The following is a 23,207-nucleotide window of genomic DNA, read 5'->3' on the forward strand; positions in this document are numbered from 1 at the left end:
ATTAGTCCCCAAGTCCTTCCATTAAAAATTCACTCCTGGTTCCACTGAATCCCTTCGGCAGTGGAGAGTCATCTCATTGATGCTATCGGTAAACAGCTGCAACACAAAAATCCTTGTCCATCCACTGCAAATCATCCAGTGATCTACCAGTAGATCCAGATCTACCTTCTGCCCATTTCTGTTTGAAAGGAAATCTCTGTTCCTTCTGAGACAGAGGTGGGGCCTGACCAGCCCAGGAAATCTCCGCTGAGAGCCAGGCAGGGTGACCCAAGTATGTTCCCATTAACATGCAATACACTGGATTACTGTAGCAGAGTTCAGAAGGTGCCCAAGCAGTCAGACCATTGTAAAAAGTTTCCCTTATGGATAGAAAATTTGAAATGGTTGCTCAAAGCATGTTGGTTATTGCTTCCTTTTACTATGAATAGGGCTATTTAAATTTAAGTTGCTTTTTAGCCAAGTTCTTAAAGTGCCTTTCCATAAATTCCACATTATAATTAAAATTGCATCAAATTGCATCATTCAGGCTGAGGCTGATCCCAGCTGTCAAATTTGTTTCATGTCCTACTTCCAAGACATTTAGCCTGGTGTACATGGATTCATCCCATGCTGAACCCAATAGCAAGCCAGTCACATTGGTGAGCTTATGGTTACCCAGTAAGGTACAAAGTAGTTTTGACCAAGTTCTCCTTGTCTCCTTACTCTACCCCTAAACTACACTGGTCTGAGTGGAGAGGTTTCTACTTGTCCTTGGGACTTGCATGGCGATCACACCTGGAACTGAGGAAGGAGGAAACCCGTTCCTGAAAAGCAACCAAGCCTAGCCCTGTCATGATGTTAAACCCTGGAGAAAGGCAATGAAAAGGTACAGAATTACCATTAAGTGCAGTGGTATTTTAGTAGGTCCCTTGGCGGAGATCTTCTCCCACAGCCCTCTTCGGACATACCGGACTGTTGTCCCTGCGATCTGAAACTCTCCAGGAAGTTCTATTTTCCAGTCACTATTAATGGATTTCTTACTGGAGTCTTTCAAAGCTAGAAAGAATTGAACGGCATGGAAGGAAGAGGTTAGCAAATCCATCGCTGGGGAGAAAAAGTCATGGTCCAGTCGCACAGCAGATGCCCCTTTGCAAGGAGGCTCCCCGGGGCATTTCCACTGCGGCCCACCCTAGTGAGCTACCAAGATGTCCCATCCATTCTGCCCCATCCATTCTGCTCTTGATGCAGTAGACCTTCCATGGACGACTGGCACACCTTCCCCCTCCCCCGCTTTTTTTGCAAACACAAGGGAGTATTGGAGAGTAGGGAGTAACTCCTCTTCCAGCGAAAGCTGAGCTTTACCAGAACAGCCTTGTTTTGTGCAACCTGCACTTCCAGGTGGGGAATGTGGATATTTTGGCCCGTAACTCCCATCCTCCTTTAGCATTAGCTGTGCTGGCCAAGACCAGCAAGGGTTGCAGGCCAGAGCTGTGCAGCCCCCAAGCTCTGCTTGTGTTCAGTGTAATAAAGCTCACTCAGAAGACCTGGATTTTCTTCAGGGTTCAATGTTCATTAGGAAGTTATGGTAAACTTGATGAGTGGTTTGTTGCACTGGAATCAATGCAAAGATCGTATGAAACAACCATATAATGGTCACCAGTAAGAAGAACTGATCTGGGTGATTAAATAATGGCTTTAAAAAGAGGAAAGAAAGAAAGCGTGGAGCCATTTAAAACTATTATTGAGAAGGAATGGTATCTGGAATTTCATTTCACACTGAGAACCAAGGTGGTGCAGTGGTTAAGAGCTGGGCTGGGACTCAGGAGACCCGGGTTCTAGTCCCCACTCAGGCATGGAGCTCACAGGGTGGCTTTGGGCCAGCCACAGACTCTCAGCCCAAACTACCTCAGAGGGTTGTTGTGAGGATTAGATTGAGAGGAGGAGGAGAGTGATATAAACTGCCTTGAGTTCCTTGAAAGGGAGAAAAGTGGGATATGGATATAATAAATAAATAAGCTTTTTTGGCTCTGGCCTCTTGGCAGAGCAGCAGAGGCACAGGCAGGGAGAGAGGCTGAGTGGCCAGGGGACTGGTGAAGGCAGGTAGGAGCTGGGCAGGGGAGCAGAGGGCAAGGAGCAACGGAGAGGAAGGGGGTGGGGCCAGAGAGGTGGGAGGGGCCAGGAGGGAGCAGGGGGCGGGGCCACCAGCCTGAGGGACTGATAAGGCTGCGCTCAGCCACTGCCAGCCCTTTTGGCTCTGGCCTCTTGGCGTCGTCCCTTGTCTGTGTCCCTTAGCTGTGGCCCAGGCTGTCCAGGGACTCCCTTCCCTAGGACGCAGAGGGGGGTTCCTTTCCTTTCCTTTTTTCTTTCTTTCTTTGTTTTGTTTTGTTTTGTTTTGTTGGTGCTGTGCTGTGCTTTGTTTTGTTTTTCCTCCAATTTAAATTTAAGTTTATTTTATAAATTTAAGTTTATTTTATCCTTGTGTGTGTGTGTGCGAGTGGGTTTTGGTCTGGGAGAACTGGGCGAGTGAGAGGAACGGCAGGAGAAACCAGGCAGGGGACCAAGGTAAGGTCTCGGAAGGGATCCTGATGTCAGACCAGGAGATGGCCTTGGCGGGTGTCGCGGGTGTTGCTGTCCGCTGCGAGAGCTGCGACATGTTCGCCCTTCTCCCCCAGGAGAGGCAGGGATACACTTGCCCTCGGTGCAAGATGGTGACCCTGCTAGAAGAGGAGGTGAGGTGCCTGAGGGCCGAGAGAGCTCTCCAGACCCCCCCGGAGCAGCCCCCCTCTGGACAGAGGGTTGAGGGAGAGGCCACGGGAGGAGCAGCCACGGAGACATGGAGGTATGTCACCCACAGGAGGACATGGCACCAATCTGGAGTTGGGAAACAGGTTCTCTCCACTTGGGGAGGCTGGGGCTGATGAGGCCTCGGGGGACCAGCAGGACCCCCAGCCTGGGACGTCAGGCGGCAAGGGGGCCGCTGCGGGAGAGGCGAGGGCCAGGGCACGGCCGCCCACCAGCACCGGGAAGGTACGGCGGAGGTGATTGTTGTTGGGGACTCCCTGCTGAGGGGCACTGAGGCGGCAGTGTGCCGCCCCAACCTGGAGACAAGGGAGGTCTGCTGCCTGCTGGGCACACGCATCCGGCATGTGAAGGACAGAGTGGAGCGTCTTGTTTGCTCCGGGGGTCACCAGCCACTTCTGGTGATCCACGTGGGCACAAACGACGTGGCCAGGCAGGGTGTGGTTGGGACCACCAGGGACTTTGAAGCCTTAGGGAAGAAACTCAGGGAGCTGAAGGCCCAAGTGGCCTTCTCGTCAATCTTACCTGTCCGGGGATTTGGGCCAGGAAGGGACAGGAGGGCCTCCGAGGTGAGCGACTGGCTTAGGGTGTGGCGCCAGAAGGAACGCTTCGGGTTCCTTCACCACGGCACTCATTTTCTTGCCAATGGACTTCTGGCAAGGGATGGGTTACACCTCACGAGGATGGGAAAAGGTCCTTTGGAGATGCTCTAGCGAGCTTCGGAAGACGTTAAACTGAGCCGGGGGGGGGGTTCAGGCCCCCCAGTAACATGTCTGCACTGGACAAGTGTGGGGGGAGGATCAGGGCTCTGGGAGCAGGGTTTTAGAGATACTGCAGGGACTGACAGGACTCCTACAGAGAGGGGCCAGGTATCAGGGAGGATGAGAGGAAGGAGGAGGCTGGGAACTCCAAGGAAAGGAAGCGGTGGGAAGGAGTTGAGGTGTATATACACCAGTGCTAGGAGCATGGGTAATACGCAGGAAGAGCTTGAAGCTCTCCTGGGAATAGGAGGGTATGATATGGTGGGAATCACAGACACTTGGTGGGATGAAAGGCAAGTCTGGAATGTGAACATAGAAGGGTATCACCTTTTTAGAAAGGACAGGAAGGGAAAGAGGGGTGGGGACGTGGCTTTATACGTCAGGGAAGGGATAGGATGCAGTGAGACAGAATGCAGCACAGAGGGGGATTCGGTAGAGGCAGTCAGGGTGAAACAGGGGTTTTGACAGGGAAGGAGACCTGACAGTGAGGGTATGTTATCGCCCTCCAGGTCAACTTGAGACCCTGGATGATGTCCTGACAGGCCAGATTCTAAGGATATCTCGAGGGAGAGACACAGTAATTATGGGAGATTTCAGTCTCCCGGATATTACTTGGGAAACACACTCGGCAGTGACAGCCAGGTCACGTTGCTTCCTAGAAGCTATAGAGGGAGGGTTTTTCACACAGAGGGTCCGAGAGGTGACGGGGGGGGGGGAAAATCCTTAACAATAGGGAGGAGCTGATAGATGAAGTACAGATTAGGGGAGCTCTGGATACGAGTGATCACTTCATCCTTTGCTTTGAGATCAGGGGACTGGGGACGTGCAGCAGGTCGAGCACTAGAAGCTGGGACATCAAGAGGGCCAACTTGGGCCAACTGAAGGCCAGACTGGGGAAAGTCACCTGGGATAGGTTACTGGAAGGTAAGCGAGTTGAGGAGGGGTGGATGGCACTCAAAAGGGAGGTTTTGGAGGCGCAAGCCTTGATGATACCTCTAGTCATTAAGGTGGGGAGGCGGAGGAGAGTGCCGCCATGGATGCGAAAGGAGGTGGTTAGAGGGATTAGACGAAAGAGGAACCTCCGTAGAAAATGCGTACTGGTGCAAACAGACAAAAGGGTATACTGGGAGGAGGAGGCCTGTTGCAGAAGGATTCTTCGCAAGGCTAAGGCTGATTACGAGCTGAGACTTGCCAAGAATATCAAGAGCAACAAAAAGGGCTTCTTTCAGCATGTAAATAGCAAGAGAAAGGGGAGACAAGTGGTGGGACCACTAAATAAGGTGGAAGGTGATCCAGTGACTGATATGAGGGAACAGGCACAGATGCTAAATGACTATTTTGCCTCTGTGTTCTCCCCAAAGCAGGACGGGGGATATCTGCATAGGAGATTAGATGAGGCTGGGGACTTAGGGGTACAGATTAGAGTCACCCCCCCTTGAAGTCGAGGGGCTCCTCAGGGCATTGGACATTCCAAAGGTGCCAGGCCCTGACGGGTTACACCCGAGAGTACTTAGAGAATTGGCAGGGGTTCTCTCACACCCGCTGGCCTCCATTTTTGAGACCTCATGGAGAACGGGTGAAGTTCCAGAGGAATGGAGGGTGGCATCAGTGGTCCCAATTTTCAAAAAGGGTAGCAGAAGGGACATGGGGAATTATAGACCGATTAGCCTTACGTCCATTGTAGGAAAAACTATGGAAAGGTTCATAATAGAGAGAGATCTAGTGATGCTAGATAGGGAAGGGAGGCTGACAGCCACACAACACGGCTTCTGCAAAAACAGGTCCTGCCAGACAAACCTTGTGGAATTCTATGACAAGGTTTCCCAATGGCTAGATGGAGGGGATGCAGTGGATGTGGTATACCTGGATTTCAGCAAGGCCTTTGACAAAGTGCCCCATGATATCCTGGTGGAGAAACTGAGGAGTTTTGGGATACACCAAAGCGCTGTCTGGTGGATTAGGGCATGGTTGACTGACCAAAAGCAGAAGGTCACCATTAGTGGGGAATCATCGGGATGGTGGCCAGTGACAAGCGGGGTCCCACAGGGCTCTGTCCTGGGGCCGATCCTGTTTAATCTTTTCATTAACGACATGGAAGAAGGGGTGAACAGTCTGCTGATCATATTCGCAGACAACACTAAAACTGGACCAGTGGCCACAACTGAGGAGCAGGTACTCCAGATCCAAAAGGATCTGGACAGACTATGGAAGTGGGCAGGAGACAACAGGATGGTGTTCAATGTGGATAAGTGCAAGGTCTTGCACTTGGGGCATAGGAATAGCTGTCATAAGTACAGGTCAGGTGACAAGTGGCTGGAGAGCAGCACTTGTGAAAGGGACCTCGGGGTGCTGGTTGACTGTAGGCTAAACATGAGTCAGCAGTGTGATGCGGTGGTCAAGAGGGTGAACGCCACCCTTGGTTGCGTAGCCAGAAGTGTGGCTTTTAGATCGAGAGAGGTATTGCTACCACTCTATACGACTCTGGTGCGCCCGCAACTGGAGTATTGTGCTCAGTTTTGGGCCCCTCATTACAGAAGGGATATAGCCAGGTTGGAGTCAGTGCAGCGTAGGGCCACAAGGCTGGTGGCCGGTTTGCAGGGGATGCCGTATGAGGCGAGACTGACGGAACTGGGTCTCTTCAGCCTGGAGAAGAGGAGACTCAGAGAGGATATGTTGGCGACATACAGGTATGTGTGGGGATGTCACACGGAGGTGGGTAGAGACCTGTTCTCCCCTGCAGAGGAAGGCAGGACGCGCTCCAACGGAGCAAAGCTCAGGGAGCCAAGGCTCCATTTGGATGCCAGGAAGCACTTCCTGACAGTCAGGACCCCGAGGGTGTGGAATGGTCTTCCACGAGAGGTCGTTAAGGCCCCATCGGTGCGGGTGTTCAAGGACAGGCTGGACGTGCACATGGTGGGCATGTCATGAGCGGAGTCAGCTGGTGCCGGAGGTCAGACTAGATGGCCCGGGAGACCCGTTCAGACTCGCTCTGTTTCTATGTTTCTAAGTAATTTTCCTTGTCATCAATTAAACTTCTATACCACCCAATGACCAAAGCTCTTTGGACAGTGTACAAAGATTAGAATCTTAAAATTATGCTGCTAAAACCATGTGCATACAGACATGTAAATATAGAACAGAGAGAGAGATGGGGAGAAAATTATCCACAACAATCAAAACCTGATCAGAAGCTCTTCATATCCTGCCAGGTACCTGAGAAAAGAATGTCTTAACCTGGCATACAAAAAGATAACATTCCATAATTGGGGAGTTACCACCAAGAAGGCCCCGTCCCTCACTGTTGCTTTCTCAAGCTCTTTCAAAGCGGCCCCTGCAGAGTTGTCTAGCCTTGCTTATTATATCCATTTCCTTTCACAGAAAAGTATCCTTCACTGCAAAGGCCATTTAAAAGTTCTCCAGGTACTGAAAACTGACCTCGTCTATGAGATGCCTTTCTGATTTTCCCTGTTCTTTGGAATACCCGGCAGGGTTGTTGAATCTCAGGCCGAGAGGTCAAATCTGGCACACGGGGGCTGCCAATCGAGGCTCTGGGTTTCCCCAGAAGACTGCATCCCCTCCCCAGTTCCATTCCCGAGACGCTCACAGCCCTAAAGCCAGCACTACTTCTCCCCACACCTATCGGCCCTCCATGCCACACTCTTCTCTCTTCCTCCAGGATGGGAAGCAGCCTCTTCTCCAAGGCTGGCACTGACTCTGGTCTCACTCTCCGCTCAGGCTCCTTCCAGCTCCCTCCCCAACAAGCTGCCAGGCATTTGCTGTCCAAGATGGCGTGCAAAAGCCAATGGAGCCAGGCAAAATGGGACAGACGTAGGTGGAAGGAACTGCTCCCAGCAAAAGGAACCTCAGTTCAGCCTGAAGCTGAGCTCATTTCCAGAGCGCCTACTCAGTGCCTGGTGGAAATGAGACTGACCTGGTCTACACGCTGAAAGTGTAATTGGCTCCAGCCACCGCTCCAAGGTTAAACACAGCTTTGTTTGCACAGACCTCAGGCTTTATTAACATTACAGTGGCAGGAAATTGTAGCACTTTGATTTCCCAATTATCCTGCTTACTCTGCTGGATCTTTGCCCACATTTTCCTGCGAGGCTTTGATAGCAAAGCATTACATCTTTACACTTGGAGGCAGTGGGAAGCTCTGGAGGGCATGCCAGGCCCTCCCCGGAGGCAGCAGGCCCTGCTTTGCTGTAAGCGGCTGCCCGGGCAACACAGAGAATGCAAATGCTGAGCGGCACCCACCCTCCTCCTCCCATGGGCCACCCCACCTTGGCTCCTGGCTGGAGTCCAGATCCCCAACATTTCTCCTGCCACCATGGTAGCCACAGAAAGCTGTCTGCTTTTTGGGGGCAGCGGGGGGGGGGGGAGGGGGTGGACACAGAGAGGCAGAGAGGAACACTGTGTGGCTGCCAGGCAAAACACAAACCACAATTCCCAGTGATTTCCATCTGATCAGCAGAGACTTGCACAAAGCTGCCACAATTTGGAGGAATGGAAGTGGGGGGGGGGGGGAGCAAGTGGGGGGGGGACCGGCAGGGGAGTGTGGACTAGAGTTCCAGCACAGTTCCAAAGTCTGCTTTTGGGATGCATCTGCGAGTGTGTTGATGAGGGGGGAAGTGGTATATTTGAAGAGACTCTGCAATGGTTGCTTTTTAAAAAGTGCCAGTCACCATAGGAATGTTACCAACCAATCCACGCAGGCACACATATGCTGGTTTTGGGCTTTCAGGAAGCAAGCTTAGTCCCCAGCTTAAACTGTTTCTAAGAGCAGGATGCGAATCCAGTGTGGCATTTGTCACACGAAGGATCATGGCAGAGGGAACACTTTTGATGCCACCCAGTGCCCTGCCAGATGCTTTAAAGGGTGAGGGTTCGGCTTCTTAAGTCTAAAGGCACCTGCAGCCCTCTAAAAGGGGGAGGGGGGAAGGCACTGGCCAGCTGGTTGTGAGCTCACCCTCTAAAAGTTATCCTCCTTTCCCTGGAGCAACGTTGACCTTACAAATACCATCACATAGGCTCAGATACGTGCAGAGAGATTTACAGAAATGAGGCAACAAACTGCCGGATGCCAGAATGTGGAAGGCAGCTCCTTGCTTCTTAACAGGGGAAGAGCCAAGCCGGAGCATTGTGTCGGGTGGGAGCGGGAGAGAAGCTTCGCCATGCCTCTCCAGCTGAGGAACCAGGAGCCAGCTAGGCATGCCCCGCGGATGTGATGTGAATGGTCTTTTTAATATTATGTCTGTCTTCGCTGACAAAATTGTGCTGACAGTAAGCATCCAAATTAACCCAACCAAGACAAATAAAAATGCAGGCTTCTGAAAGCAATGATCCAGAACACTGGCGTTCATTGTTCTCCAAAGCTTTGCTATGTCAAAGTCTTCCAAGTAGGCGTAATTTTAGTCTCCCCCACAACCACCTCAAGAAAAAACAAACCTGGGCTGCCATGTAAGCAGAAACGTGGGCAGTCGCAGGCAAGAGATCAAAGAATGGATCTCACTGTAATCTTGGAGGCTGCGCAGCCTTTTGGAGGAGGAAATCCAGTAAAATGTAGTGTTAGGCATAGAATCCAGCTTTCTGAGCATTTCAGCTTTCATTCGATTTCTTTTTGTTCTTGAAAGTAAGTTTCTAGCCCTTATGGATATGAAAATCAACTGAAAAGGCAAGTCCAAAGTGGTGGCTGAGCCTTTTCAAGTGGAGGCTTCTTGCCTCTCTCACAGTGAGAAGCAGAAGCTAAAGGAATTAGGCAAAGCAAACATAAAACGTTGCTTGGCCCACACTTCTGCACAGGTTCCACAGTCCTTTTCTTTAGTGCCGACTTCTTCTAAGCACAGAGTGCATCTCTCTTAGCTTAGGCTTCCCTGCAGGGTTGCAAGCTGCAGTTGCGCCCATTTGTTTGTGGAAATGAATTTTCTCAGCCACATTATAATGTTCCCTCCGGCAGTGCACCACGGTTACTGACGGCTTGGTGCTGACGGGGCAGACCTCCTCCAGGCAGAGATGAAAACTGCTAGAAGCAGTTTGTTGATATGACCCAACAGAGCAGCCTGACATTTTGGCCTCTTCTTGGGAGTATGGCTCTAGACAAGCGTAGTGAGCAATTCTACTTCAAAATGTGCTGATAATAAACCCACGAATAGTATAACCACTCCCCTAATAGCAAACTCTGTGGGTAAGTGCTGAGAGAAATGAAGCCATAACAGGACTACTGACAAAAAAAAAAGAGGGGGGAGGGAGGTATCAGCACGATCAGGGAAGGGTTCTGATGCTTCTAGGAGTACAAAATAATTTAAAAACCAAGCACCTAAGGGGCGGCCTATCCAAAAAGATCCTGCTGAGGCCTAAGCAATTGCTGGGAAAAAATGGAAACTCGCAGGTGGTGGGGAATGGAATGGTCAGCTTTGGTGCCTTATAATTTCTTTAAAATCCTAGAGGACAGCATGTCCAGCTGCTTGGAACCCTGAATGCAAGCAATGAGCGGAAGGTAAGGATGCTCTGTAACGCATTTGTGCAGGTCCCACTTGTGATAAATCTGTTAAGAGATTCCTGTAGCTATTCCTGTACATTGACCTCAAAACTTTTTCTTCTGAAATCTTCCCACAGTCCTAAAAGGCAGCCTTGGAAAAATGGGAGTTCCGACTGGAACAGCCATTACAGGCGGTACTTCTTCCTGAATTACGTTGCCTCCAAGCAGAGATGGGAAACAAGTGACCCTAGAGCTGTTATTAGGCTATGCCAGGTCTGGAGGGAAACATGTTCCCCATCCCTGTCCTTAAGAGTAGGAAAACAAGGACACAAGTTGGAGAGCCAGCTGGAGCCAGGGGTCAGGCTAGATGGCCCGGGGGACCCCTTCTGACTCACTCTGTTTCTCTGTTTCTAAGCCTCCCCCCCCCTCTCCCTCTCTCCCTCTCTCTCTCAGTCTTTTACCCAGAAAACTGTGAGCAGGTTTATCTTCCATCACACGGATCCGTCGGGCTCCAGCAGGGATCACGGCTGCTTCGATATAACCTAGGGGGAAATAAAAGGAAGATCTGGATCGCAGGATCTCAACATGCAAAAAACATGCAACAGACCCTCATACCAGAGCAGATGGCATTTATAATAAAAGTAATAATGTTTACAACTCTAATTTCCATTTTAAAAAGTTGTAACATGGCGGTTTCCGTGCTGTGAAGAGGAAGAAGAAAACCACCCTCCTCAAGACAGGCAGGGACACCCGGGTGCTGCAGATGCTAATCTCCTTGGCCACTTTTTGTCTGCAGGGAGCTCTTGCAGGGTCCTCTGTCCTTATGCAACATAAGGGGATACCTTCAAATGCTCCAGGGTAGCCCTTTTTTCTGGCAGTGCCTTTCTCAGGCCCCTGAAAGAGTTCTCTCCTGCCCCACTGCCCAGGATCCTTCTCACTGGAGATGAAAGGAGCTGAACCTGAGGCCTTCCAGATATCCAGGACACCAGCTTCTCCCAGTTTTCTTATTATTCTATTTTTTATGTTTAAATCTTCACTCACGCTGGATGAAAAGGATGTGAACGGAGATATATTTCACAAGATTTTTCTCCCCATTTTAACTTGTGTTGCCTTCTAAATCACTCTCAGAACTTTCAAACAAATCAGAGGTTGAAATGCGTTGCAGAGGATGCCGAACAGTATACTATGGATCTAATAAATTGCCAAAAGCCGGTTTAACTATTATTTTCCTCAAAGGAATTCTGGAGTTGTAGTTTCATGAAGTTGGTGGGAATCATTTGGGTGTACCTGGAGTTCCCAGGATCCCTTGGTTTGGGGCAACAATTAAAATGAGTGTGGAAGTAGTTTATATTGATTTTGCCTTTGTGTTAACACTGACACCAAGTGCAAAGCTTGTGAAAAGGTCTGCTTGTGCAAAGGACCACTGCAAGGGGGTGGGTGGGTTAGACTATCAGAATTGGGTTCAAATTTCTACCCAGCAATGAAGCTTTGCAGGTGACCCCATCCCCGCCTTCTCAGCCCAAACTACTTCCCAGGAGTGTCGCAAGGATAAAATGTGTGTGTGTGTGTGGTAGGCAGAGAACCCTGTATGCTACTTTGGAAGAAAAGTGAAATAAATTTGCAATAAAAGTAAAAAGAAAAGCAGAATGTTCCTGGAGAAGGGTTTCAATTACTGAGCACATTGTTTAAAAAAATCAGTCTGCAGGCATCTTGATTGATAGAAGCCAACAAGTATTGATCAAAAATAAATCCTGTCAGACTAATTTAATCTTTAGCAAAACTTTGAACATAGTGCCCCAAGACATTCTGATAAGCAAATCAGCAAAAAGTGGACTAGACAGAAAAATGATTAGGTGGATCCAAAACTGGCTGCTAAATCGGACACAAAGAGAGCTCATCAATGGCACCTTCTCAGACTGGAGGGAGGAAACTAGTGGGGTGCCACAGCGATCAGTCCTGGGCCCAGGGCTCTTCAACATCTTTATTAATAGTTTACATGAAGAAGTACAAATTTGCAGATGATACAAAACTGGGTGGAATAGCAAACACCCTAGAAGACAGAATGAGGATCCAGGCTGATCTTGATAGACTTGAACACTGGGCTGAAAGCAACAGAATGAGAGTCAACAGGGACAAGTGCCAAGTCTTCCACCTAGGAAAAAGAAACCAGATGCATTGATACAAGATAGGGAATATGTGGCTCAGCAGAACTGAAAAAAATAAAGACCTTAGAGTTATTATGGATGATAGGCTAAACATGAGCCAACAACACAATGCAGCTGTAAAAAGGGCAAATGCTATTTTGGGATACTGAAGATGAAACTCAAATACTTTGGCAACCTAATGAGAAGGAAGGATTCCCTGGAGAAGAGCCTAATGCTGGGAACAATAGATGGCAAGAGAAGAAGGGGACGGCAGAGAATGAGGTGGCTGGATGGAGTCACTGAAGCAGTTGGTGTGAGCTTAAGTGGACTCCGGGAAATGGTGGAGGACAGGAAGGCCTGGAGGAATGTTGTCCGTGGGGTCGCGAAGGGTCAGACGCAACTTAGCAACTAACAAGCAAGTAAGCAATAGAAGTATTACTTCTAAATTATGAGAAATGGTAGTTCCCCTATATTCCTCATTAGTCAGACCTCATCTGGAATCCTGTGTCCAGTTCTGGGCACCAAGATTTAAGAAAGATGCAGGAAAATTAGAAAGGGTCCAGAGAAGGGCAACAAAAATGATCCAGAATTTGGAATCACGGCTCTATGCAGAGAGACTGAGAGAACTGGGCATGTTCAGCCTTGAGAAGAGAAGACTGAGGGGGGATGTGATATCCCTCTAGAAATACCTCCAAGGCTGTCACAAAGAGGAAGGTTGAGATGTCTTCTTGCTGATGCCAGAGCGCAGGACATGGAATGATCGAGTCAAGCTGTGACAACCCAGATTCAGGCTGGACATCAGGAAAGGTTTCCTCACTGTCAGGGCAACACCACAGTGGAACCAGCTGCCTGGAGAGGAGGTGGGCTCTCCCACACTGGAGACATTCAAAAAGAAACTGGACAGCCATCTGAGTGGAATGGTGTGACTTGGTGTCCTGCAACCGCAGGGGGCTGGACTTGATGGCCTTCATGGCTTCTTCCAGCTCTACTATTCTAGGATTCTATGATTCAATATGCAGAATTTACAGGTGAAGTGAGCATTTAACCAGAGGTCATGCATGGCTGTTCCACACTTGGCAAATAAAGCCTTGTTGATTTGGAAGTGCCATTCTGTTTCCGCAATCTCTGATTCTAATGTGTGGCTTTGGCTTGCACAGACCCCAGGGCCTAAACACAGAGCCACGCCTGTGGGGTCAACCTATTGTATGACATCTTGCAAATCCCCCTCTGTCTTCCTTCCACTTCTGCCAGAGGCAACATGAACCCTAAAACTGATTGGACCCAAGGGTACCGCTTCCAATGAACTCCCTTTTGTTCTGCCCTCATTGTCCTAGCGCCATTCACATTTCCATGTCACCAGATCTCCCCACCTGACCGAGCAGAGCCTTTCTCCTTTTCTTCTCCACTCCTCAGCTTACCAAGAGAAACAGACACCCCCTCAGGGAGCGCAGAAAACACAGGGATTCCTGAGGAAGCCAGCTTGATGGATTCAGCTTTCAGCAATTGCAAAATACATCCCAGCAATCGCTGTCCTGCTTGTGCTGCTGCTGGTGTAGTTTAGATTTTTAACCACAGCTAAGTAATCTACATTAGTTAAAGCAAACAAGTGCCTGACACATGGTTTGGCACTGGAGGCATTGTTGTTGTCTGGCTCCACATCCTAAAATCACACTGCAATCACTGCTCCCTAAAACAGTTCGATGAAAACTCATGTACTGACATCAAGACCTCACAACCAGTAACGATAACCAGACAGGATCACCAAGGATGTAAGTGAGGAAGAACGAGGCACTGTGAATGGTTGAGGCCCCACTTGTGAGGGTGTTCAAGGAGAGGCTGGACATGTACATGGGAGGCATGTCATGAGTGGAGCTGGCTGGACCTGGGGGTCAGACTGGATGACCCGGGAGATCCCTTCTGACTCAGTTTCTATGTTTCTATGTATCCCACCATCTCGCCCTGTTGTCAGGGTTAGGGTGACACTTTGGAACATGCCTCAAACATACAGTGTATTATTGCAAAGCAAAACAACCACTGCAGATTTAAATCATGCAATGCTCTGCTGGGTCTTCTATCCTTTCTGGCTTAGGACCCCCTTTTAAGATCTCGGGGAAACCAGCTCCATCTAAGTTTAAGGCATGGGATGATGCCTGCTGACAGACACGATCAACTACATCACTATATTCAGACACTATCAACATCCAGAAGGAACCAGGAAATAAATGACAACTGAGACATTTTCCACATACTGATTGCTCCTCATATTAGAAATGAAAAATGGCCAATTGTGTTGGCCATTCAAAATAAAATTGAGACAGTAAAGCCAAGCCAGTAATTCAGGAGTCTAATCAATATGCCAATCCATTTTGTTCAAATCTACATGGTTGCATCATCTTATTACTGGCCTGGCTGGTTCTCATAGAATGTAAACTTGTTCATAGACTATTAAGGAATTAGGATTCTTAGTTTTGTTTTTAAAGTTTAATGGTGAACGAGAACAATGTTCCTGGCTGGCTTCGGGGTGTTCTCACGGCCAGCACAATCCTATGTTTGCTTCCCCAGAAGAAAGCCGTACAGCTCCCAGCATCCCCCAGCCAGCCTGCAGTGGTGCAGGGCTTTTCCTGTGGAAGCAAACGCAGGCCTCTGCCTTCACAGAATTCCTCTCAGCTTCTAGCTGACAATGTGAGGATCCCGAAGCACACCATGGGGAGCAAAGCCTCTCCCAGCTTCTTCAAGCAAGCAGCGTTCCTTTGAGTCCAGCTGAAAAGGTCAAGCAGCATCTGGCAAATGGGCAGCCAATGGCACACATGTCCTGCTGCTGAGCTCGCCAGCTGAATGGTCGTTGCCACTGCTGCAGGTTCCATGAGAGCAGATGACGAACCCCAGACCCCGTGGCGAATGCCTCGCATGCCCCACATGCATGCATGGGATCAAAACAAACCTTGAGATTACATTTCCACCACCACCACCAGCACCGCCACCAGCACCAGCAGCACCCTCCTGGGCTTTAGAATTTATTAAACACAGTCTTGTGAAGGATTAGCAGAAGAGAGCTTTCCAACGCTTAGGGAAATGTTCCCCAATAGCTTTCCTGCGAGGTTCCAAGCCTCAGCTCCTTTGGCAATCTGTGAGTGCAGCATCCCCACCAGAAAGATCAGCGAGTCTCAGGCCCCAGTGCTAGACGCCCGATTTCTCAGACTATTCCTTTAGGCTCCAGACTTCCAAGGAGGGCAGAGGCCACCACGGGGCAATTGTGCCGAAGCAGGACAAGGTTCCAAGGATACTTGTAGGGCACAGCATTTTCCTATGTGGTAGTTCACAGCGCTGGCTGCAAGCGTGCTCCACCTCGGGAATTATCCTCTCTTTTTGGCATGCAACCATCTTTCTGGAGAGTCTGCACTACATCAATGCCTCAGGAATGCATGGCTGTGATTGAAAAGAATCCTGCGTACACATTGTATGGCAGAGCATGAATTAGAGGAGATACCCCTGAGCAGGGTGAGAGGGAGGGAGGGAGGGAGAAAAAGATGGGGGGTGGGGAGAGAATCTGCACCAACGAGGCTGGAAGGAAGCAAACAGCGAACTCTTTGAGGGGTTTGCTGTTCTAAGAAAAGTTATTTTCCCCAGACAGTGAAAACAGATGTTAGCACCATTTTTGGTACTGTGGCTGGACTACCAAAGAGCTAGAACAGATCTTTCTGAAAGAGGACCTCTTAGGCGAAGGGGGTGTCATCCCATGGCTATCAGTGCGAGTTCATGTGCACAGGGCCTTTCATTTTCTTTCCACATGCTGCATGCTGCCTGAAACAAGCATCCGCATCCAGGCCGTGCAGAAGCAAGCTTCAGGTGCAGCCTGAAGGACCTGGTGCTTCCTTGCAAGCAGGAGGCTGCACAGGCCAGGGTTGGGGCTTGTGGGAGCAGGGAGTGGCAGTCCTGCAGCAGCAACCACGCATCACCTGGCACATGGAAGGTTGCCAGGAGCACAAGCCCTCTCCTAACACGAGCATTTTCTACATGACAGAGGTGGACAAGAGACAGGGAAACATTTTTCCCTCTCTCAGAACACTCGGACCCAAAGGGGTCATCCCAGGAAGCTGCTTGGAGGAGGACCAGGGCACAGTGCATAGTTAAACTGTGGAACTCATTGCCACAAGGTGTAGTGATGGCCACCGATCTGGACACCTGTACACAAGGGTGCAGAACTAATTCATGGAGGGGACGGCTCCCGGTCCTATGTGGCAGCCGCTGGGGAATTTGGGCAGGAGGAGGTCTTGTCCCCATCCTTCCTGCAGGTTCCTGCGGGCAGATGGTTTGCCACCTCGTGCGCTGAGTGCTGGACCGAGTGGACCCTTGGCCTGCTTCAACAGGGTTTTTCTCCTGTTGGTCTGACATTGCTGTTTCTCCCAACAAGGCAGTCTCCTCATGCCCAATTAGCGCATTAGATGCTGTTCACACAATCCATGGTGAGGCTTCAAAATGTGGCATCTTGCTCTGAGTAGGATTTCTGAGCAGGAATGGTGTTCACATGTTCCTGCTCTCTTGCAGCTCAGGAAGTATGTAAGTCCAGGTCACCTATAGCCATGGGACGGCCAGTCTGGGGAGGGAAATGCTTGCACCCTCAAGAAGCCATGGATAGATTTCAAAGCCGCTAGTTAGTGCTCTGAGAAGGAAAACAGGTTGCAAATAGGAACAGGCCGTCCAAGCCTCAAGGTGGAGCTCAGAAAATCTTGGCAAGGCTGAGCACGGCTAATTTCCCCATCCTACAGCAGTCATTTGTGGCCTTGCCTCATCCTTCTTACTGTTTCCTTGAGTTCTATAGCTGGGCCTCAATCCAGATCTGTGCTATTTCTGAAATAATCTCTCGCGCCTTCAAACTTCATGGGCCAGATGCACAATTGAGGTGGTAAACCTGTCTCTGGACTGTACCATTTCAAATTGTAGGTGGCTGGGCTCACCTACAGGATTGGATGTTCCTCCATGGGTAAAAAATGAGAAAAAAGCAGGAGGAATAGCAAATTAGCGTGTTGGAGTAGACTTACCTGGAAAGCTTCTTTTGACATGCTAATTCTCTTTGTATAGGTTTCCCTGGGGTGGGGCATTCTGTCACAGGAGTTCTCCACCTGCAGACTGACATGGTACAATCCACTAACAGGCTGATCACCTAATCTGCTTTCACTGGGCAATCGGCTGATAAACCTTGAAAGGCAGAGCACATGGAAAGACTAAAGCACTGAGAGCAGCCCATGGGACAGAGACAGGCCCTTCTGATTTGCTTATAGAACGTGTAAGGCATCCTGTATATTGATGGCACCATATGCAGTCCATCTATCCATCCTTTTCATCTGCAACAGCCTGCGGCTATATGCACAGGATCAGGAACAAGAAAGAGAATCAACACAAAACCCCAGCTGTTTTCTGTGTGGGCAATAATGCTTTACTAAGAACGAAAGACTTAATAAGCACAACTCACACTTGCTTCCTAATGGATTACTTTCCAGTTCACATGCAAACTTGCTCCCATGCTTTATGAGAACACAAATATGAGATGTGTAAGACCCAAAGGGTCCTGAAGCAAAGGCCTTTCTCACTTTATGTTCTCTCTGCTGCTCTCTGTGTAGGCTTTTCATCTTGTGTCGGACTCACCTGCAGATGAAACAGCGAAGGATTTATGGGTCAGTGTTCCCATCATAGGTGGGGACATCCAAGCACCTGCCAGGGACCAGTGTTGCTCCTTTGCTGCTCCATCCCTACCTGCTTGCTTACCTGCCCTCATTCCGGCCCAGGCAACACTGATGGTGAGAAGAAAGAGCAGGAGGTGGCCCTGTTCCTTGCTCTCTGGCTCTCTGCCTGTCAAGCAAGCATGTGGAAGCCATGAGGAGAAAGAGGGGGAGCACAAGAATAGCTGGAGGCCATGGCAAGGAGTAGACCTCATGGGAGGAAGCCTTGCCCAAGAGCCTGACAAAGTTGGACTCCACCCAGGGGGCCCTCATGCCTTCAGTCCTGCCATAAGCCAACCTCTCACCTGTCCATTGTTAGGGTGAAGAGCCCCGCATCTAAAAAAAGCCATCTCTAACTGTCTGAGTTGTGCTTGGAGGGCTAATGTTCCAAACTGCATTTTTCCCAGTGGAGAACGAACAGGCCCTGATAAGGGAGCAACCTGCGTACTCTACTAGGAACCTCAGCCAGTCTTGCCATAATTTTGGAAAGGGCCTTCGAATGTATCCATGGCTTTTCCCGTTATTGAGTGAGAGGCTCTTCATGCGTTTCAGGTCAGCAAGAGGAGAAGGAAAGAGACCCAGCACCAAAGAACCGCCTGTCCCAGAATGCCACGCGGAGCAAGCAGGCATCTTACACGAGAAGCACTTGGGAACAGCCTTTGCCTTTGGCATCACACACGTGGAAACCTTCTTACATTGACTATTGGAGACTGAGAAAAAGAAAGGAAGTGGCATGGGTTTAGTGACAGCAACACAGTTTGTCTTCACAAGTCTGCACGCACAAGAGGATCTGCAATTGAAAATTCATTCTTTCTTTCCCAGAGCTCTGAACTTGGCACACAGCCAGAGGTGCTACTCTCAGCATAGAAATCACCCAGTTTCTGCAGAACCGGGTAGTGTCATGGAGCAATTACGAAGTGGTCCAGTGTTCTAGGGAGTTCTAGGGTATTTTTCAGCCAAGTCCACTTCAGGTGCAATTCTGGGCATATTTAGTTGGCCCAGCTGGATGATACTAGGAGTCACTCTGAGTTGTGACAGGTGGCTTATATTAACACAGGGTGAAATCTTTTACGATCAATGTCATTTGGTCAAGGGAATGGATCTTCGGAATCTTGAAATCCCTAGGATTTAATCCATTGGTGTTGCTCTGCTGGGGTTCTGCTTGAGCAGAACCAGGAAGGGAAGTTCTTTGACCAGGCTGGGCTCCCTGGCACACCCTCAAAAGCTGCTCCGGAGGGATGGAGCCTCCACAGAACTGGTTTTTGGGAGGTGCAGAGCTCTGCAGAAGGGAGAAAGCCCCCTTGTACTAGTGAACTTCCACTAGGATGGTGCTGGATTTAACTCTTAACCAAGATTGTTCCATGTGCACCACCAAGTAAAGTAAAGCCACTTGATTGAGCTCAGGAGACACTAAGGGCTGAAAACCTGAACAATTACCACAGGGTCTTACGACAGTGGTAAGGCAGCCCAGCCCACGCGTCTAGTCAAAATGGTAGCCTAGTCTTGATGACTCTGTTCGGAACTAGGTGTCAGCATGCTAACACTATACAAAGGGCAATCATGCTCAGCAGATTCAAGATCATCTCAAGCAAAATGCCTAAGCCCTTGAGATCTTTACTGAAACTTGAAAATGACTGGGAAAGTCCTTGGAATATTCTGGATCTGCAAAATGTGAATCAAGAATGAGATCTGGAGCAGCTTCAGATCAAAATGAGGATTGTACCACTCCAGTTGGATCTTGTGTTTAAAATTCAGTGCATGAGTTGCCCACTGCAAACACACACTCTTTTGCATATGTGTTTTCAAGTACCAGGTAGCTACTCCATGGGTACTCACCCATCCCTTTGGTATGGTTGAAGTCTCCTTTCACCACTTTGCAAGTCTTCCCATCTCCATTACAGACTCCACAACGATCCTCTTTGGCAGCTGAGCCAATGATCCCATCACAGCCAATTTTCTATGGGTAACGAGAAAGTTTTGTTAGTACAGTGGAATCGTTTTCTAAAGCATGATGAGCTGAGAATTCTCCTTGAACTGGCCACCACAAAGTGGAGAGAGCACTGAAAGTCAGAAGGCATGTTGCTAGACAAACCAAACTGCTATGCTAAAATAGTTGTCATCAGAAAGGGAAACTACAAAATGGACCCACCTTTGGCTTCCAACAGCGGTCTGAAAACTTTTGCTGGTGCTGAATAAAGCCACTCAGATGTTGGTGGACAGCTCATGTGCCACCAATTTTGCTGAGCTGCACTGGTTGCTTGTGCATTTTCAAGCCCAATTTAAAGAGCTGCTCTTATATATTTATTTTACTAGTACCCTGCCTTTCTGTCAAAAAGATGGATCACAGAATGAATTAAAATGGCTTAAAACAATAACTCAATACATAACAATTACAGGAAGAAAAAGATATGTCAAACAGCACCCAGCCCAACAGGCCCAGGAACAGGTAAGTGGTCTTCTTGCACAAAGCAGAGCTGCTGGTGGAAGGAGAGAGGGCCACCCTTGGGTGGGAGTCCTGGAGACTAGGAGTGGCCACTGCAGCAATCCTGGCTTGGCTCCCCACCCAGCGTGCCTCTGAAGGTGGCAGTCTCACAAGAAGTGCCCCTGCAGGAAATCACAAGAGCTGGGCAGGCTCAACCAGTAAAGCCTTCAATGGTTTGGACCACAATTATGTGCAGGGCTTGCAGCAGGCTGGCTGCACCCTGAGCTCACCAGTGGAGGCCCTTCTCACATGGCCACCACCAGGGGTGGTTAGGCTGGCAAGTACAAGAAGGGACCTCTTCTGTAGTGATCCTGCACCTCTGGACTGAGGTTCCATGGAGGTTCATCAGGCCTCATGTTTGCAGGCTAAGCTAGCTTTGAAGATCCACTCATTCTCTCAGGCTTCTTGCTGGATTCTATTGCTGGGATGCAGTTTTTACTTGTAATTGCCATTTTCTTGATTATTTGCTCTTCTTTTTTACTGCTTATTGTTTCTTTCTTTCAACATGCTGCCTTGAGAAGGGAATGAAGTTCTGCCTTTAAAGGTGGCCTACAAATGAAGTAAATTAATTTAATGTAAAATAAAAATAAATGAGAATCTGGTCACTGTTGGTCATAAGCCCCAGATGGACAAGCTTTGGGATCTGAACAGGGATTTCACAGCGCCCAGTGAGGAAGAATTGTTCTTTGGGGTCAGCTGGGGCAGGGCTAGCTTGGTGCAGACCTTGAGAAACCCAACCAAGCTGCACGTCTTCAGGCAAAATTGCGATGCCGATGGTGCTTGGAGTTGCTGTCGGCTCCTGTCCTTGTGAGGAGCTGGGTGGCCACTGTGTGAGCAGCATGCTGGGCTGGATGACCCTTGGCCTGTCCAGCCGGGCCCACCTTAAGCGCACGCTGGATGGGGAGATGGAGTGGATTATAATGGATCGCACTGTGCAGTTGGGTTTTAGGCCATGGAATGTGAATTTGGAGTGACGGGGAGGGGAGAATGCTCTTCTTCCAATCCTGCTTCATGCCACCTGTTTCTTCAAGCCGCTGCACTGCTTTTCACTCAGCTGCTGCATGCTTCTTCTCTCTGGACTGGCAACATGTGCGACTCGGGCAATCAGAGGTCATGCCGTGAAGGGGGCGGCAGTACTACGTAGGCACGATTTGGCAACATTGCTCAGAGCAAAGGAAGCCATGCTAGAATAAGAGAAAGGGCAACATATACCAAGACCCGAACATTTCCAAAATTAAAATATTTGCAAAAAAAGACATGCTGCCAAAAATATACGCAGATCAAATTCAGAGCAGTTTTGCACCAGTCCTTTTATGAATCACCCTGATTCCAGCTAATCAAGGCATGCTGATGTAGCAATTTCAGGATGCTGAGTTACGCTTAGAAGTTTTCACAATGTTTTGCTTCATCTTTGTCAGCTAGGAAGCAGGGTTGGTAACGAAGACTGGCAGGATGATGTACAGGTTGAAGCATAGCGTCCACAAGAGGAAACCTCCTTGGAGAAGATGTCCAACTGCCCAGCAGAGTCCACTTTTACTGCAGACCTGAGGCCATCTGAGGACACCTGTGGCAGAGGTGCCTTATCCGAGGTCCCTCAGAGTTCCATCACCCTTGACCCGAGCCCAGCTGTGGCTCCCCAGCACGCTGACAGCGCTTGCCTGCGGGGATGCTCAGCACTGATGGAGGATCCGCCTGGCTGCCAGAAGACCTTTTCACCCAGGGTCTGCTCAGGAGCAAGAGGGTATGGAGGGAGACCCACTTGCGACTACAGCCAAGGCAGATGCAGTTCTACCACTTCTGCTCTGGCCTCCACAGAGCCGTCCAGTTGCAGGCTCAGGACAGAAATGCCTTGAGATTGGCACTGGAGATGAGTCACTGGTACACATGGAGACACGAAAGCTAAGTGTGCATGTGAATGGGGAGGCATGGCGCTATTTCCCAGAGAGGCCCAGGGAGGAGCCCCAGCAAGATGAGAGCCAGCTTTGTCGCTTGCAAGGCCCACATCAGAATATTCATCCTGGCGGGCCTTGTATTATGAGACCGGTCTTTCCAAGAAGAGCTCTGGATTTGCAAGCTGCCCCACTTCACTAAAGGGCATGGGTGGCACTCCAAATAAAAGAGGCCACCCCACTCTTTGAAGAAACGGAGCACCTGAAAACTGGGGGGGGGCTTTGCCTCCCACTCCTTTATGCCACTTCTTTTGCCTGCAATCTGAATTCTGTACTGACCGGACCCTTTTAAAGGGGGGTTTCCATGTGGCTTTTGAACATCCCCGCAGAACGCTCACTGACACATTGAGCGCATGAGCTTGGGTGCCACTTCGCGCACATGGTTCTGATTATTGGCTTACACAGCAAGAATGTCACTGCACCTTCATGGGACTGCATAATGCTTCCCATATGCAGTGCTGAACAAACTGCCATAGTGGACTGAGTGTAAATATTGATGTCGTAAAGTATCATTCTGAAATTAATCATGAAGTAATGGCAGTTTAGCATATTCCTCTGCGGTGCCAACAATTTTTCATACTATCCGGTAGTTGCGGCAAGTCAATTCACACAAACACAAGGTTCCCAACAACGGTTATGTTCCCTTTAACCTACAGCAGCTCCCCATTTGTAGAGTGAAAGCCCTCCCCCCCAAAAAAGAACCATTCTAGTGTTCTGATATGCATCACAATTCATTTGCAGCTTAGAATTCAAGTTAAGGACATACAGGCTCAAAACAGCTCCAAACCAAGTATCAGTGGCAATTCGAATCCCCAGTTTTCTCAATTTTGCCTATTTCTCTTCACCACATTCTCAACAAGACAGCAAGTGCTGGTTAGATGCACACAAAGACACCCCC

General features: G+C 49.3%; 1 protein-coding gene across 1 annotated transcript in view; it reads right to left on the bottom strand.

Annotated features, from left to right (window-relative positions):
* The window catches only part of ADAMTS17 (ADAM metallopeptidase with thrombospondin type 1 motif 17), a 187,330-nt gene that overhangs the window by 30,797 nt on the left and 133,326 nt on the right, over positions 1 to 23,207 (bottom strand). The window contains exons 14-16 of the mRNA XM_044444944.1: positions 19,715 to 19,835; positions 10,479 to 10,559; positions 878 to 1,035 (exon numbers count right to left, since the gene is read on the bottom strand). Of these exons, the coding sequence (XP_044300879.1) occupies positions 878 to 1,035; positions 10,479 to 10,559; positions 19,715 to 19,835 (360 nt within the window). The remainder of the gene's footprint in view (positions 1 to 877; positions 1,036 to 10,478; positions 10,560 to 19,714; positions 19,836 to 23,207) is intronic.

Source organism: Varanus komodoensis, unplaced genomic scaffold (genome assembly GCF_004798865.1).
Source record: "Varanus komodoensis strain SLA01 unplaced genomic scaffold, ASM479886v1 scaffold46_3, whole genome shotgun sequence".
Classification (NCBI taxonomy): domain Eukaryota; kingdom Metazoa; phylum Chordata; class Lepidosauria; order Squamata; family Varanidae; genus Varanus; species Varanus komodoensis.